The sequence below is a fragment of the Prunus mume genome, linkage group LG7 (assembly GCF_029339155.1).
Source record: "Prunus mume cultivar Tortuosa linkage group LG7, ASM2933915v1, whole genome shotgun sequence".
Classification (NCBI taxonomy): domain Eukaryota; kingdom Viridiplantae; phylum Streptophyta; class Magnoliopsida; order Rosales; family Rosaceae; genus Prunus; species Prunus mume.
This window is the reverse complement of record NC_142704.1, coordinates 17,700,365-17,716,590: the sequence shown is the minus strand read 5'-3', so window position 1 is coordinate 17,716,590 and position 16,226 is coordinate 17,700,365. Positions and strand designations below refer to the sequence as shown.

Here is a 16,226-nt window from a genome sequence, read left to right as displayed (position 1 = left end):
GTACGGTTTCCACTGCCAAGTAGATTTATTTGGTCTACTGCTTTGTAGACGGTAGACCTATACTTTTTTTTTTATTGGCTCGAAGAACAGTAGACCTATTCATGTTGCCTGTAGACATCAAAATCTCAATAAGATGTTAAACGAGAAAAGCATTGAATTTGTGAGTTGAATGTCAAATAATGATATATAACTATATATATATATATATATATATACCCAAGCAAAAATTAAAACTAACTTGAATGGAATGGATGCAGAAATAAATTAATTTGATTTTCATTAGAAGATAAAACCTCAAGCCAATTCAATGAAATGAGTTGAGTTCTTTTGGTTCACGAACTTCATGCTATGAGCATACAAAAACTCAAACTTGACTTGGAATTTTAGCGAGTTTTATAACTTCTTTTCTCTACTGTCACTGATGTGTTGGAAATAATTGAGGTTTTGAATGAGCTTAGAATTGAGTAAATCAGACACCGCCATATCATTTGGTGAATAAATTTGATATCGTGTTGTGTTACGAATACAACAATGTTTTGTATGGCATTTCTGAAATAGGAGGAAAGAATATTGTGGGTTTTTAAGGTCTTGAGACTACAGCCTTCCATGAATGTAGCTGTCTTTCAAATTATGCAGTGCTTCTCTGATTGAATCCTCATCCTGGCTGGAGTACTTCAAACATATCAGCCGCTGAGCGACATGGTACGCCATCTGGATCGGTTGGTATTGAAGGCAGTTTACTTCCATCCTCTTCACTTCCTAAACATCGAAATTTTAAATTTCTTAGTCACCGGTTAATGACGAAGGGACTTCCATTCAGAATACCAGAATCACTCTTAAATTAATTCAGATCCATTGATAAAAAGAAGGCAAAAAAGTACAAGATAAATTATATGGATTTCAATGACATTGCATTGCAATGGGACTGAACCACTTCCTTTGTTTTTTGACATGGGGTAGCAGTGTTCTGGAAATTCCTGGCCCTATTTCATCTTAAATCAGATTTTGAGGAAAATACCAATATAAAAGAAGACTCTATGTTTATGGCAATGCGAATATATAAGATAACTTTCAATTCTTGGTTACTCGAAATAATTCACCTTTTCTGTGATCCTGGATGTGATGTTTCTGGCTGTTTCAATTACTGAGCTTGGCAGTCCTGCCACTTCTGCTAATAGAAGGCCATAGTGCGGAACATGTCTCGCTCCGTCCTTCAGTTGAAACTACGCAAACAGACAAGACTTTCAGCCGATAAAAGTCACATAAAATCAAGATTAGAGTGAAAGGATCTTGGAAAAACTACCTTGAAATCTAGACGGTTATTTTTAATGTCAACATCAAAGTGAAGTATTTTCACATTTGGATAGACGGTTACTAGTTCTGATAGGTTTTCCATATGAGTAGCAAATATAGTATACCTGAGAAAGATTGAGTAGGATGGTATGTCAGCTTCTGCAAATAAAATTTCATCACTAACTAGGCTTTGTATGACATCGTTCATAAGAAAAAGCCTTGGAAAAATGTAAACAAAAGCTATGGTAGTTGATAAGCAGTGACAGAAAGGACCACAAAGACAATAAGTTCTTAACTACCAAAACCAGATAGAACTAAACAATAATATTATTTCTAAATGCGTCTCACTTGTGTACAGTCTTGTGGTATGCCTACTTATCTAGACGAATCATATGGCAGTACGTAAAAAAGGATGAGTTAATTGGTTTCTTTTCTCCCATACATTCTTCCATTCTTTATGTACGCTTAATAAGTTTGTCGCAGATTTTCACAACAATTGGAAGCATTTAGCTTCAATGCAAGTGATATATAAGCAGCTTCAATTGTTTAATATAGTGAAAACCGTGTGCATCAATTTTTAAAGGAACACATTTTAAACTTTTCCACACTCAAAACTCATAAAATTTCATCTGAGGTAACCCACTGGAACCTTGGTAAATGGTAAATTGGAAAAGAGATTACGCTTTCAGTGATAACAAATGTTCGCAGCAGCTCCAAGCAATTGCAAATCCATCAGAAGAAGATGTAGCCCTCCCAAGTTCATCCATAACAATCAGACTCCTATGTCCAACATGGACCAAATATTATTGGATATTACTGTATATTCAAAGGGTTAAATAAATCTTGTGGTGTACTACCTCTGGGAGACATTTTGCATGATAAAAGCTGTTTCTTTCATTTCTGTCATGAACTGTTACAAATAATAAGAAAATTCGTTTCTAAATATTCCGTATTAAATAGAAATAAGGTGCATCACTAAAACATATGGGGGATCCATATTTCTGATATTGAAGTTTGAAAAATTTACCGTACTAGAGTTGGATTCAAGATTATCTACTGTACCCATCCTTGTAAATATACGATCAACAACCCTTAGAGTTGAGAAGCGAGCAGGAACATAACAACCGATCTGAGCAAGAATAACTATAAGACACACTTGTTGAAGGTAAGTACTCTTTCCACTCCTGGCAGAAACATTCCGTAGTTAAACTCAAGCAAATGATAACCTAATTGGTCACATTCTTTAAACATATATGAATATTTATCTTATGGTCAAATATATTTTTTCTATGGTCAAATATATAAATATCAGTCCAAAGCCCATACGGCTTATGGTCAAATATATTTTCCTACTGTTTCTTGGTAAAAATATGATTTTCATCTTCACTATTTAACCTGTCTTCTAACAACTAATAACTGGATGAAGCCGGCAAGACAATGCATGAGAAAACAACACTTCAATGTATTACATTGAAAAGAGAATTCCTTACATGTTTGGGCCTATGATAAGCACCATGTTTGACGCCTGTGATAAAAATATATTGTTGGGCTGCAAGGAAAAAGGAAAAAAGAAAATAGCTATAGTTTTTCTGCAGAATCTCAAGCAAATTCATGAGGAGGAGAGAGTAATCCAATTATAGAAAATAAAGCATTTTACGTACGACGAAGTCATTGTGTATGGTCTCTAGGATAGGGTGTCTTCCAGCATCAATTGCCATGGGACCATTATCTATAAGTAAACATGATAGAATCAAGCATTTCCCCTATTGAACATCCAAATTCATGAGCGATAATTCCAGACAATAGCAACTTGCCTGTAAATTCTGGTCTGGTGTAACGATCAACTGGCTTTGTGGAAATGGCATGTGCAAATGAATTAACGATCATATCCAAAAGGCATAAGACCTCTGCAAGCAGTGTGAGTGCAGAAACATCCTCTCGTATGGCATCTACTAATTCTGCATATAAGATATCAAAATCAGTAATCTATGATGGTATCAGCACTGCAGCAGTTGAAACATATATAAGAAGATATCACAGGCTTCATGAACATAAAAGGTCATTATATATGTCTAAACATCATTGTTTGGTAAGCTTGAGTATTTGGTAAACGATGATGTTCAAAAAGTTCCGCAATAAGATCAAAAAGATCAAAATGAAGCCAACCGCACTAAGCTTATTGTTCTAAAGATCAATGCTTATATAAGTGCCATGAAGAAAGTAAACAAAAGTAATGATGTAGAACAAGTAACAAGAACTCAGAAACAGAAGATGTGTAAGCTTATCAAGTTTAGCACAACCTTCCAGGCAAACTTCTGTCCGTATGTAGCATTCTGCAGCTGCAGACTTATTTCTAACGTTTAGCTGTAAATTTCATGCAATGGAGAAAGATAAATGTAATTTTTCCAGAATCTTCACTGAAGTTACAAAGATATAAAATGTTATTGATACTCGATAATAAAATAGACACATGTACACAAAATTTTATAATGAAACTCGGATTTATTCACAAAAATGTTATTACAAGTTACAACAACTAATAAAACGGTTCCATGTTGCTTTTTACTCTTATTTATGTTGAAGGCCTTGATTTTTGTTTTAAAAAACGCCACAAGTAATTGACTCAGCAGAACAATGTTTGAGACTAACATCTTTTGACATGGAAAACTACAACACATAAATGTTGCAAAAATTAAGAAATAAAGGCACCAACAACACCTATATCTAAGATTGCTGATTGAGTTGGTCTCCTATGAATGATCACTTTGATTAGCTAGGTTCCTTCAAGAGATGTATACCCTGAAACTACGCCTCCTAAAATTCACAGTTGTAACTGAAGATGATCTCTGTGAAACTGCTTAACCTAATTTGTTAGTCCAAAATAAAGATGGGAACTGAGTCCACCTCAGAATTGAAGTTCTTAGCAAAATCAATCAAATATCTCATTACCAATTTCATTCACCTGCCCTGAAATTGATATGCAAGTCTAAAAGACAAGCATAACTCAACTCATTGTAGTTGAAATGGCAACATTTTATGTTGTAACTAATCAAGGAAATGCCAACAGTTCACAGACAATAAAGGCAGTACAAATAGAACCTTAAAAGTAGTATTTTGCAATGAAAAAATGACGTGAATAATAGAACAATCATAACCTAGAGTAAGTAAATTTGATATAGATAGAAAATTGGATCCTAGTACTCACAGAAGCAAGCTCCAAGGTTGAGCAGTGTAAATTGTTACCATGTTTCAATACCTATATCAGAGAAGCATATGAGAATCAGAAATAACTAGTAAAGAGATGTTTAGTACTTTAGAGCAAGTTTTATTCTAAACCTGAATGAACTGACTAGGAAGCTTCCCTTGAATGTCCTTATGTGGAATGCTAAAGTAGAACCCTTTCCTATTGTTAAATGGGAGTTTCAAATTGGGCAACTTGAAATCTTCACGATACTTGTTAGCAAGATTATGTATAGCTGTTAATTCATAATTTAGAATATTAAACTGGCCCTTTATCTCAAATATAAGAAAACAAAAGACAAATAGAACATGAATAAAAGGGAAATGAAACATAATTTGAACTGCATATGTAGTGAGAAAAAACCTTCACTAGTATCACAAAATGATCTCCGCGCAATATCCAAAAGTCCATCAATTCCAGCCTTGACAGCAAAACACTGCTGTGTGCGGGCTACAAAAGGAACCCGTGCATGCAGCACATCTTCATCAATCACCTCTCCAATCCTGGAAGAAATACAGTGTCTTGTGTACATGAGTGATATCGTTCATACTTGATTTAGAAAACAAAGTCTATAGGATATTAAACACATCACACAACAAGTAAGAACCTACAGGTGTGAAAATTTCTATCATACCGAAACTCTAATCACCAACAACGACTGCCTTAGCATCATATGTAATGGTATGGCAATAAGATAACTACTTTAGTGCTCATGGTTGAATCTCAGAATTATGATCAACTTCATCAGGTAAGTTGGACCTGGCACTTGGGGTTGAACGATCCTATCTAATCTAACGGAAATAATATAACTACTATCTAATCTCATAGACTTTATGATCAACTTCGTTAGGTAAGTTGGTTCCCAACACCTGAGTTTAAGTTCATATCTCTGTAAAATTGTACATAAGTGTTTCAGGTTGTACGCAGACCATAATCATGGCACCAAAATCATATCAAGAGGTTAAGAATAAACTTTAAATTGGTTGTCGACATGAAATTATTCTTTCCCATTATCTGGATCAATTATACACTTCAAATGAGCATATTAATGCATGAAAATGTGTTGTTTCCAGTAAAATATGCTGCTTATGTAAGAGGCAAAATGCTAAAACAGATAATAAGACAAAGATTGGACAACAAAGGCAATATGTTTTAATTAGTGGCAAAAGTAAAGGGATTCTTTTTCCAGGGAAGAAGTGATGTAATTTCACATTGCAAAAAAAAGGGACAAAGGTGAGTGTTTTGGAATTTATAATGGATATATTTCTGTTGAGGTTCATTGCTCAGAGGATGTCTGCACTATTCTGGCCTCTGAATTCGACCCCATCAGGATAATAGAGCTCATTACACAAAACAGATTCCAATTTAAACTTCAAACCAGTTAGGGATGTCGGGAGAAACAAATTTACAGATGATCCACTGGAATCATCAAGCTTGGAAGCAAACCTCCTTCTAATGGCAGCATACTTCTCATTTTCACATACAGACTTGTAAACATTTGCAAGAAGAAAACACTTTGCATCTTTAAGAACCTGAGAATTTAACCAAGCATGGATACTTTTGAACATGTTTTGAGCACAGTAAATGTATCGGAAAGAAAAATAATGCTTGATATGAACATCTTTTGCGGTAAATTTTACCTTCGAGAGTAAGGGCAAGGCATCTAGAGCAGTTTTGAGGAGAATAATGCTTGAAACCAAGACCTGGCTTTTTCTAGCATAATCAACACCCATGACTTTGTTTGTTATTTTCCTTGGCTTGAAGCAGAAGTGACAAAGTACCCTATCTGCATGAGAGCATATGTAACTTCAACTTGTTCATGATATGAACAGATGGACGAACTTTGTCAGGACTAAATTTTCCTTTATTCTTCCCTCTTACCACTCTCTTTGGGAAATTTACTCAAAACCTGAGCGAGTCCAAAGAACAGCTGTTCATTGCTCATGAGCTCATCCTAAAAACAAATATTAAGGAGACTGAGGATCATAAACAATATAGCTGCAAAATGCACTTTCCAGTTCAGTAACTTCAAAATTCAGCACCTTATGTGTATTTCAAAAGGAAACAAAGTAGACACAATGTGCATTTGCATGTCAGTTCCAAAAGTACCATTCTTATTTAATCATTGTATTCTTGCTTTTTATATCTATAACCGTGCAAAAAATATCCACAGATGGTCTATGCCAAACCCAACTTTTCAATTCATATAACATGATCCCTTTTCATTTTACTTTAAATTTGACACAGAGAAATGAAGGTTCACAGATCCAAAAGTATTTTAAATGGATTACATAGCTCCAAAAGAGATATTTGAGAATAAATAACACTGACCAGGCAATCAAGACGGGCATTTATAGTTTCAATATCTTTTAAAGGCTGCAATAGATTGGCACGAAGAAGTCTAGACCTGAAATCATAAATTGCTCCACATTAGATTTAAGTGACAAGAAATTATAAAGGAGAGATTGACCACCACTAAGAAGCATAAAGTACAAAGTTTAGAAGAGAAATTGCAACTATAAAAATATACAAAGTACTGATCAATCCGGTGAACAACCACACATACCCTCCAACAGTTTTTGTTGTCTTGAGCATGTTCAATAAACTTCTTTTCTTGTTGCTTGTTCCCCAAAGTGTCGAATGAAGTGGCTCAATGATTTCCAAATTTTGAACACTGCCAACAAATTTCAACTACAAAAGTCATTACCAAAGATTCTAAAAATAAAATGCATTTAACCCATCACATCTTTATTTAAAATACTTCATAATTTCTCCTAATATCACAAAAACATGATCTATTTGATACATAAAAGGGAGCTAAGCTCGAGATAAAATCACAGAAACGGAAGAGTACCTAGTAGCGTCAATATTCATATGGGCAAATGATCCATTAAAAGTGACCTGGAGAGGCATAAATTCAATGAAGTAAATGTTTATTTCCTCATAAAGACAAAACAGGGTTGGATAGCAGTACAGACTGATGGGAGTTCTTAGCGTGAATAGAAAGGTGAACTAAAACAAATTGTTGTTGCTCTGTCTCTCCATGGAGACAGCTGATTTATATTTTTCTTAATGAGACAGGATATTATTGATATAGAAACGCCTACTTTCTTCTGTTATTATTTTACAGATCATGAAGGAACGTGCATTATTTAACTCATACCAAAAGTGAGTGGTTTGTAATGATGACCCCTTTCTCTGCTTCTATCCTGTGCATCATGCATTAGATCCATTACTTAAAAAAAAGGCAAGGGCAACAGATGCTAGAATGGTGAAACTTGCATGTTGGTAACAAATTCAAAAGGAAACTGAAAAGGTGAAAAGAGCACATTTAATATGGAATGCTCTAGCTACAATAAGAGCAAATGACATTGGGGGAAAAAAAAAGTCATGTTCTTTAATTTATTACTTAAAGAAAACTCTTAAACCCCAAATTCCAAATATGGTGAACTTCCTATTTCATAATAAAAACAAATAGCCTAGGGTTTGCAACATCATAACATTAGAAAGCTCAAGTTCTGAAAGTACCACTTAATTGTAGCTGCTGCTGCAGCCAAGCAGAGGTAATACTGCTTGTAAGAGGTATCCAATCCTAGTGCAGAAGGTTCCTTTGCTGCTAGATTTTTAATCAGCACAGCACCCTGGAACCCAACAATGGCATTATAAGCTGTGAGCTTCAAGAGTCAACCCCCCATTTCGATGCAAATATTAGAGGATAAGGAATCTCTAACTTAACCTTAGTGTCATCAAAGCAACCACGGGCCATTACAACCTGCAGAATGAGCACAGTAATTTAGTTTATTAAACAAGTGAATATCGTATATGAGAAAATCCATAAGCATCCAGTAGTCTGTTACACCAAGAAACAATGAAGTGAGAGAGCGCAGTTGATCATTAAAAATTAAGGAACCTGACCTTCTTGACTGTAGCATAAAATCTGTCAGCCAATTCTGAAACTCCAACCATTCCATCAGGTGCCAGCTTGTTTGGTGAAACAATAATCACCATAGGATCATAGAATTGCAGCAAAGTTTTTGTATTCTGATATGAGCTGCTAGTTTCAATATATTGAGAAAGATGGAGAGAAGCCAACCTTAAATCAAAGGCTGCAACTCCCACCTGTCAGGATACTTTGGGTCAGCTAGGTATTCTAAATTAGTTGATCTCTATGTAACAAAAAATTAAAAAAATTTAGTTCATCTCCACAAGATAACCTTCAGCTAATCAGCTGGAAGGAACCATAATCAAAAACAAATTTTTTTCCGATTTTGGGTGCAATGTCACAAACCAATTTCTTCAATCCAATTATAAACTTAAAATCAAGAAAAAGATGTGGAAACGAAGCCAGTTATAATGAGTCTGAAAACTATAGTCTATAAGGAAACGTTCAAGGTAGGTTACCATATTTGGTTCAGCCAAAGGAATTTTTTTCCTTTTCTTTATGTAAAATAATTATATACAATTTTCCTATACACAATATCCTCATTTTACCAGCAATCTCAAGCCTTGTAGGCGCATACCTAGGCCTTCATTAAACATGACTAATCTTCTTTTTCTTTTTCTGATGACATGATTAATCTTCATTGATGATATTCACTGTATCACAACTTCACAAAATTGCTTAACGCATATATTCAAATCTAAAATTTCCAGGATGTAAAACAGTTTTTACGTAGTTCAACATTTATCACCACTACAAATCTACAAGTTCCTACAGAGAGAGAGAGAGAGAGAGAGAGAGAGAGAGAAGTAAAAGCAGGACCAGTACGAGTTCAGCTAAAACATAACCAAGAATTGAAAATCCAAGCGCTAAATTCGACTCCTACGTTTTTTAAATTCAATTTCCCGATTGATAAAGCCGAAACATCTTTCTCGGTGCCAGATACTGAGGTACTTAACCTAAGCTTATAAACTGTATGTTATCTTCCATTTTCTCTTTCTTTCCTGCACTTTCTCGGAAACGAAACAATCAAAGAAACGGACCGGTTAAGTGTGAGATGGAAGACCGTACCTCCTTAGCTCTGTTCTCGATGAGGCCGATAACGAAGCTCGATCTCTCTCCTGCGTCGTCTTCCATTTGCTCTCTACACTCTTTGCTTCAACGAATTTTGTATTGCGCGCCAGCGCCAGAGTGCTATTTATATACGAGTAACTCTCACTCTGAACACTTGCCACGTCTGCACTGGGTTTGCGAGGGTAACGGCCAAATGAGGGTGTACGTGATGAAATTTAATGATAATTTTAGAGTGCTGCTAAACGAACCCTAAAATTAACTGAGTACATTATATGATCTAAGTACACTCTAATATTTTAATAAAAATGTAAAATTAACTAAGTACACTCTATGAAACTACCAAAAATACCCCTAATACACCCTAACTCTTGTAGCATTATTTTATAGTTGATTTTCAGCTTGATTTTTTTAAGGGCAATGATTTTCCCACTCCTATTTTATCCACTTACACTCCTTTTTTATGCTATAAAAGGAGTGTAAGTGGATAAAATAGGAGAAAAAGGAGTGGGGAAATCACCACTCTTTTTTAATAGTGTTTATAAATCTTTGACTTTTCATATGGATTTATGCTTCTACTAAAACTGTTGACACTTTTTTTGCAATTCCAAGTTCTTGCAATCACCGCCTCTTTCGTTAAAAACACAATAGGACAAGCAATCTCTTGATTAGGGTTGAATATGGTTAGTAGGGTGTATTTATTAAAATTATATTTGTTTCACAATTTCATATATCTTTTTTGGTCATTTTATATTAGGGTAAATCAGTAATTCAATATATACTTTTATAGTATGATGTACTCAGTTAATTTTAGAGTTCATTTAGCAGCACTCTAATTTTATTATTTTGAATTCACCACGAACCAATGGAGTGGAGTGGGATTCAACTAGGCTTTTAGTGTGCTTTTGAGTGGTCATGAATTCAAGCCTTATGATATCCGTGTGTGAGTTTCCCATTCCCTTTCTAACTTTGGCCAAAATTAAAATCAACACAAACTTCTTATTTTTTATTTTTATACAAGCAATATTGGAAGAGGGAATTGAACCTAGGAACTCGAGTGCAGGTAAATGTAATTGAATTCGTTTTACCACTTTATACTGCCATGTGGCATAAACAGTTTCATACAAATTTAGGATTCATGAGCAAGAAATTCATGTTAGGACCGTGTTAATTTTAGTTAGTTCCAAATTTGCATTACTCAATGTACACTTATAATTAATTTTAGTTACTTCCAAATTTCGACATCTTAATTTGTGTTATTAAATGAAGTGGTGATTGATGAATGCATATAAAATGGAAGTAATGATTTCACAAAATTAACGACAAGGAAATCAGTCAAAGCTATTTGATGGGATTTTATTAATAGATGAACAAAACATTAATTTGCATATGCTTTTCAAATAGGGAAAGGAGAAACTGTTAACAAGAGTTTCCCCACAACCCACAAAGGCAACATCAGGGATTCAAGACCTATACATTTTTGTTTGGACAAGGATTCAAGACCTATAATGAAACTTTACAATTCCGCTAACTCATGACTTCTTCAATCGTCACAAATCGGCCCTTCTCGATGGAAAGCTGTGCTGCAACTCCGATGGCAACCGAAACTAATCCATCATGCAAATCTACAGCAGGCGCTTTTGCTTTAGCCCTTATTGCAGATAAGAAGTGCAGGTGTTCCAAATAGCTAGATCCATGATGCAGCCCATCATATCTGAAACATAAGTTGATTCAGAATCACATTAAAGGGGTAGGCATTTGTGAGAAATTTCCCACAGACTTGAACAATGCCCATGGGGCAGTTCAAAATATGAACAGTTGAAACTAAGAGGAAAAAAGAAACCCACTTTATTTGATCATTCTCAGCTTTTAAAGTCTGGACACCATCTCTCCCTCCCACTCGAGTACCATGACGAACAATACTCTCAGGAACAAAGGCCTCCCCCTGTTAAAAGTTTGTTAGGTGAATAAAAATGACAGGAAAAGCCACCTGCAAGCATAACCTAACCGACAGCTGCGTTCAGTAGAGGTCAGGGAAATTGCAATCTAATGATTGTACTGCAGAGAGACAATGGTGGGATGTCACATTGGTTCATTACCAATAATGGTCAGCAGTAAGGGCCTTAATCTAATAGAAGGGCATCTTTTTCTGTGAGAGAGAGAGAGAGAGAGAGATAGAGACAGAGAGCTACCTTTCCTATGTCACCAACAACAGATATTTCTTGTTCATTTTTAGTCCCTTCAGCAAACATACAAAGGTCAAGCATCCCGCGAGAACCATTGTCAAATTCGACAATAACATATGCATTGTCAATTATGTCTGGTACCTAAGCAAAACAAGAGAAAAAGACATATGTAATGAATAGTCTAGTGCTCCAAAGAATAGAACAATTCAAAATGTTTTTGCTTTTAACTTTCACAAACATAGTCCTCTTTAAAATTGAGTAAGCTTAAAAAGTCCATTTTTCAGGCATGACAATGGTCTCTTAGTCAAAGACTGGACTGCTCTATTTGAATAAAATCATTGCCCTAACTAGTGAACCTTACTGCATAACTAACTAAAAGCATGTTTGGTTTGAATTTCTCTCTATGACTTTTTAATTCTGAAAGCAATCTAATCCTTCTAAAACAAAAGCCAATAGTTGAAATTGTGTTTGGCACATCAGGTCAATACATACTTCATCTTTTGACCTTGAAAGTGAATGACATATTTCAAATCTCAGTCAAAGTTAAATTACCTTTCCATCATATATTTCATCTTTGTGGTTAACATCAATCGCCCCAGAAGCCATCACACGAACAGGGTTAGCACCAGCAAACAGCCTCATCAGATCAAAGAAGTGGCAGCACTTTTCTACCAGAGTCCCTCCAGAGTTAATGTTAAACCGGTTCCAATTGTTGACCTATTACAAGCATGGTTCCATAAGATGAACTGCAACAGGATGAATATTGAAAATTCACTTGCATTACAGACCTTAACCAAGAAAGGAAAACGATGTTCACGGATTGCCACCATTTTGACCTGTCCAAGGCTTCCGCCCTTCACTATTTCTATCAGTTTAGCAACAGGTGGCATGTATCTATACTCCAGTCCAACTTGAACCAGAATATCCTGCCTCTTTCTGGCAGCATTTACGACCTAATTCCACACACACTATATGATGCAGATCAATCACTTATTTATGGGCAAAAAAAAAAACCCTCCCCAAAGGAAAAAGAAAATAGTGACATATGCTGTAAAATGTATGAGATAAAGCATTAACATATTCTGTGACATCCGTGTATATTCACCAATATGTACATGTGCATCTGTGTGTGTGTTTGTGTAAGCACTGAATACTAAGCTGAACACAAAAGAAACGATGTTCATGCTTCAAAGGATGCTTGCATTGGGTTGGACACCAACTCACAGAAAAATGAACTAATCCATTTCTGTACACATTGTCTTGAATTTTCTTGTCAATGCATTCTTCCTGCTACTTAGGAGCAGTTCATCTTCATTTAATCATTGAGTGATAAAATAACAACTCTAGAAACTTGATTTGCAACTCAATAAGAAACGATCACTCATTATTTATTGAACATAGCAAGATGGAACCAGACTGGGTCAGACATCAGACATCATACTGTCAAATATTATGTGCTCTAGATCAGATAACAGAGTAGATGTCAAGATGCGGCTAAATCCTGCACGATTGAACATAGAAAGCTACTACAATGTGGAAAATATGCTCTCAATCAAATAACAAATAGATGTCACACTAAGAAAGACACGGATAAATCTAGCACTAATCTACAACAATGTAGAACAATGTGAATCCCTCAGAAATATTCTCAGCTGATGTTTGCGTTTCACTATAACTTTAACACATTCATTCCCTACACTGTCAAAAGTCCATGTCCCAATTTAGTCACAGTTAACAAGAAATAAAGGCTCAAAAACTATCACTCGAATCAGTTCAATTTCTTAAAGTAGTGCATTAGAGAAAGATTATGTTCAAAGGCACTATTTCGACCTTATGTATCAAAGGTAATGTAAGGTTACATCTAAAAAAGATGAAATGTAAGTAGAATTAACAGTACTTCTGATCGACGGACCTCTTTGCAGTGAGCTACTGTTGTACACAATGGCTTCTCCACTAGTACATGGTGGGGTTTGGGGTGGTTGATGATATCCATCAGAATTTGATAATGGGTCATATTTGGAGATGACACAACCACTACATCACAGAGCAGGCTGTCCAATAGGTCCTTGTGTGCTGAAAAACCTTTAAAACCATTCAAGTCATAAACCTTATTTCTGAGATATCACTTGATAAAATAAATCACAAACATGGAAAACAAATTAGGGAATTGAAGTCTGATCATTGCCCATTAGAATTTCAACCTTTTAAAACCGTCTGATTAGTAGCACGAAAAAAAAGAAATCTATAAACCCTTTGATTATCAATAATCTTCTATGCATCACTGTGTTCAATTTACAACAAGGTTTTGGAGGTGAACCATATTGGCACCATATCAAACAGTTAGAGACTACAGCAGAGCCCATACCTTTATAGGCCAATTAAAAGACTGTGCCAAATCAAGAGCAAGCTTTTGGGAAGGAACATGGGGGTCAGCTATGGCTACCACCGCCACGCCTTCGGTGCGAAGATGGTGCAAGTTGATGAGGTGCTCTCTGCCCATCATGCCCACCCCTACAATCCCATATTTGACTATATTTGAAGCAGCCATGGGTGAAATTTGGAGCTTGGGTTTGTGTTTTCTTCTACTCTTTTCACTCACTTGCTAGCTACTGTGTTGGTTTTGTTGGGTCTTCAAATTGGTTTAGATAAAATGGTTGGTTGTTGGATTTTATTGGATTGGCTTGGCTGTTATCAGATACCCAAATCAATCTTCTACCATTCTGACGGAACGACAAGAAAAAGGACGTTAATATTTTAAGTTGTCCCATATTTTAAGTTCTTAGTATGAATTGTAAATTTATTTTATTTGCTAACAATATATATTGTTCAACTTTTCTTTTAAATATGGGCGATGAATGACCAAGATTAGAAGTTTTTAATCAGTCTTTAACATACAAGTTTGATGGAGCCAAATCCATAAGTCTAAATTACTCACATTAATCTAATTTATTGGAAGAAAAACTCAAACTTTTGTGCAAAGAGACTCGAATTTTAAGATAGTGTTAAACTTGTGTATGGTTTGAGTGAGTGTAGCATGCCGGTAGGAAATCAATTAGGTTTTGCTTCTGGGCGCAAACGTTAATTTCCAATAAATGGTTGAGGGTCGGTTTAACGAATAATCCTTGCCAGCCCAACAACAACTCTCACACACTGCAGTTGAAAGGCTCTCTAAATTACCGTACAAGTAGAGCTTCAGTTTTGTTGGGAAATCTATAATACTAGTTGTATTTTCTACCTGAGTGATAGCATGCCGGTAGGAAATCAATTAGAATGGAGAGTTATTGGTTCCTTAAGCCGCTCGATGAAGGAAGTTTTGGGGTTGTATGGAAGGCTTAGCACAAGGTGACTGGTGAGATTGTTGCAATTAAACGACTGAAGAATGAGGTATCAAGGTTGACTTCATGGGAGGAGTTTCTCCAAATGGCGGAAGTTGAGTCTCTGTCTCAGTTGAAGAACCACCCGAATATTGTCAATTTGAAACAAGCTTTCATGGGATTTGATGGCACTGCTTCCCTTGTTTTTGAATTCATGGAGGGCAACTTATTGCAATTTATGCAACTGCACAAGAAGAGATTCAATGAGGCACAAATCAGGAATGTGTGTCATCAAATTCTTCTTGGGCTAGATCACATGCATAAGAATGGGTGGTGCCACCGTGACCTCAAACCGGAAAACTTGTTGGTGAAGCAAGGTGTGGTCCAGATTGGGGATTTGGGTTCTGCTAAGAAGATTCAGCCGGGCATTCCTTTCAAAGATTATGTCACAACTCGCTAGTACAGAGCCGGAGGTGTTGCTGGGCTCACCCTTCTACGATTCCAAGGTTGATATGTGGGCTGTGGGTGTAATCTTGGTGAGATGTTCAACCTCCGCCCTCTACTTACGGGTAACAATGCGGAGGAGCAGCTGTTTTGGATTTGTAGTGTGCTAGGCAGCCCAACCATGAAGTCATGGCCTGAAGGGCAACTTCTTGCAGGGCGGGTTGAGTATCGCCTACAGCTGGGTTTGGTCTCTCATTTTGCATCCCATCTGCGGTGAGTCGCAATTCACTTATTACGCCCTTCTTTCTTACGATCCTGCCAAGAGGCCGATTGCTGCAGAGGCACTTAAGCATCCCTTTTTCGTCGGCTCGCACCGTATTCCACGTGCCATTCCTCAGAGACATCACCATATTTTTCCTGACATTGGTGGCATTTTGGTCTAGGCTAGTAATTTCATAACTCAGCAAATATTACAAGTTCACTTGTATTTGAAAGATTTTTTAGCTCTACTTTAAACAATTAAATTGAATTTGTGAAGAGAGTTCATAATCATATATTGTGCAAATGCTGAATATATATATACATTGATTCACTTTTATTATGTTGCTATGTTATAACATTTACTGGTTCATATATGTATCTATAGAGTATAGCTTTCGTGTAACTTCTGTGTTGATGTATTCTATTGTAGTTCTGGTCCTTGTCTAACTCTAATACCACAGGATCGTTCCCAGAGA

At 36.0% G+C, this 16,226-nt stretch overlaps 2 protein-coding genes and 1 pseudogene across 5 annotated transcripts; 1 reads left to right on the top strand and 2 right to left on the bottom strand.

Annotated features, from left to right (window-relative positions):
- Positions 1-370: 370 nt before the first annotated feature.
- On the bottom strand, positions 371-9,694 carry MSH4 (MUTS-like protein 4). Of its 3 annotated transcripts, none has more exons than XM_008240224.2 (24): positions 9,546-9,694; positions 8,450-8,653; positions 8,271-8,306; positions 8,063-8,175; positions 7,698-7,743; positions 7,389-7,435; positions 7,101-7,208; positions 6,866-6,941; positions 6,416-6,488; positions 6,175-6,320; positions 5,981-6,066; positions 4,898-5,037; positions 4,630-4,769; positions 4,499-4,549; positions 3,594-3,657; positions 3,108-3,251; positions 2,955-3,022; positions 2,784-2,842; positions 2,321-2,477; positions 2,151-2,203; positions 1,975-2,073; positions 1,304-1,418; positions 1,101-1,223; positions 371-759 (listed from the first exon to the last, which is right to left on the bottom strand). In XM_008240224.2, the coding sequence occupies exons 1-24, from the start codon at positions 9,609-9,611 to the stop codon at positions 595-597; spliced, it is 2,379 nt and encodes a 792-aa protein (XP_008238446.2). In that variant the 5' UTR covers positions 9,612-9,694; the 3' UTR covers positions 371-594. The 3 variants fall into 3 exon arrangements, with proteins under 3 accessions (XP_008238446.2, XP_088898124.1, XP_088898125.1); XM_089041998.1 differs by having other exon boundaries at positions 8,450-8,700; positions 9,546-9,661; XM_089041999.1 differs by lacking the exon at positions 9,546-9,694 and adding an exon at positions 9,055-9,529.
- A 1,182-nt stretch (positions 9,695-10,876) lies between these two features.
- Positions 10,877-14,446, bottom strand: LOC103337070 (Oxidoreductase family protein). Of its 2 annotated transcripts, XM_089041655.1 has the most exons (7): positions 14,095-14,442; positions 13,644-13,812; positions 12,520-12,684; positions 12,284-12,448; positions 11,738-11,872; positions 11,393-11,490; positions 10,877-11,259 (listed from the first exon to the last, which is right to left on the bottom strand). In XM_089041655.1, exons 1-7 carry the CDS (start codon positions 14,277-14,279, stop codon positions 11,073-11,075), a joined length of 1,104 nt encoding a protein of 367 aa, XP_088897781.1. In that variant the 5' UTR covers positions 14,280-14,442; the 3' UTR covers positions 10,877-11,072. The 2 variants fall into 2 exon arrangements, with proteins under 2 accessions (XP_088897781.1, XP_088897782.1); XM_089041656.1 differs by lacking the exon at positions 12,520-12,684 and having other exon boundaries at positions 14,095-14,446.
- Positions 14,447-15,001: 555 nt separating this feature from the next.
- On the top strand, positions 15,002-15,932 carry LOC103337121 (cyclin-dependent kinase F-4 pseudogene; annotated as a pseudogene).
- The last annotated feature ends 294 nt before the right edge of the window (positions 15,933-16,226 follow it).

Bases quoted from the DNA above. Each gene is read 5' to 3' on its own strand.
- LOC103337070 (XM_089041655.1), bottom strand. From the start codon at position 14,279: ATGGCTGCTTCAAATATAGTCAAATATGGGATTGTAGGGGTGGGCATG. The intron at 12,449-12,519 runs GTCTGTAATGCA...TGCTTGTAATAG, and splicing joins GTTTTCCTTTCTTGGTTAAG to GTCAACAATTGGAACCGGTT. The intron at 11,873-12,283 runs GTAATTTAACTT...TGTTTTGCTTAG, and splicing joins ATGAAATATATGATGGAAAG to GTACCAGACATAATTGACAA.
- MSH4 (XM_008240224.2), bottom strand. From the start codon at position 9,611: ATGGAAGACGACGCAGGAGAGAGATCGAGCTTCGTTATCGGCCTCATC. The intron at 8,654-9,545 runs GTACGGTCTTCC...GTATCCTGACAG, and splicing joins TCGAGAACAGAGCTAAGGAG to GTGGGAGTTGCAGCCTTTGA. The intron at 6,321-6,415 runs GTAAGAGGGAAG...GCTCTCATGCAG, and splicing joins TAAATTTCCCAAAGAGAGTG to ATAGGGTACTTTGTCACTTC.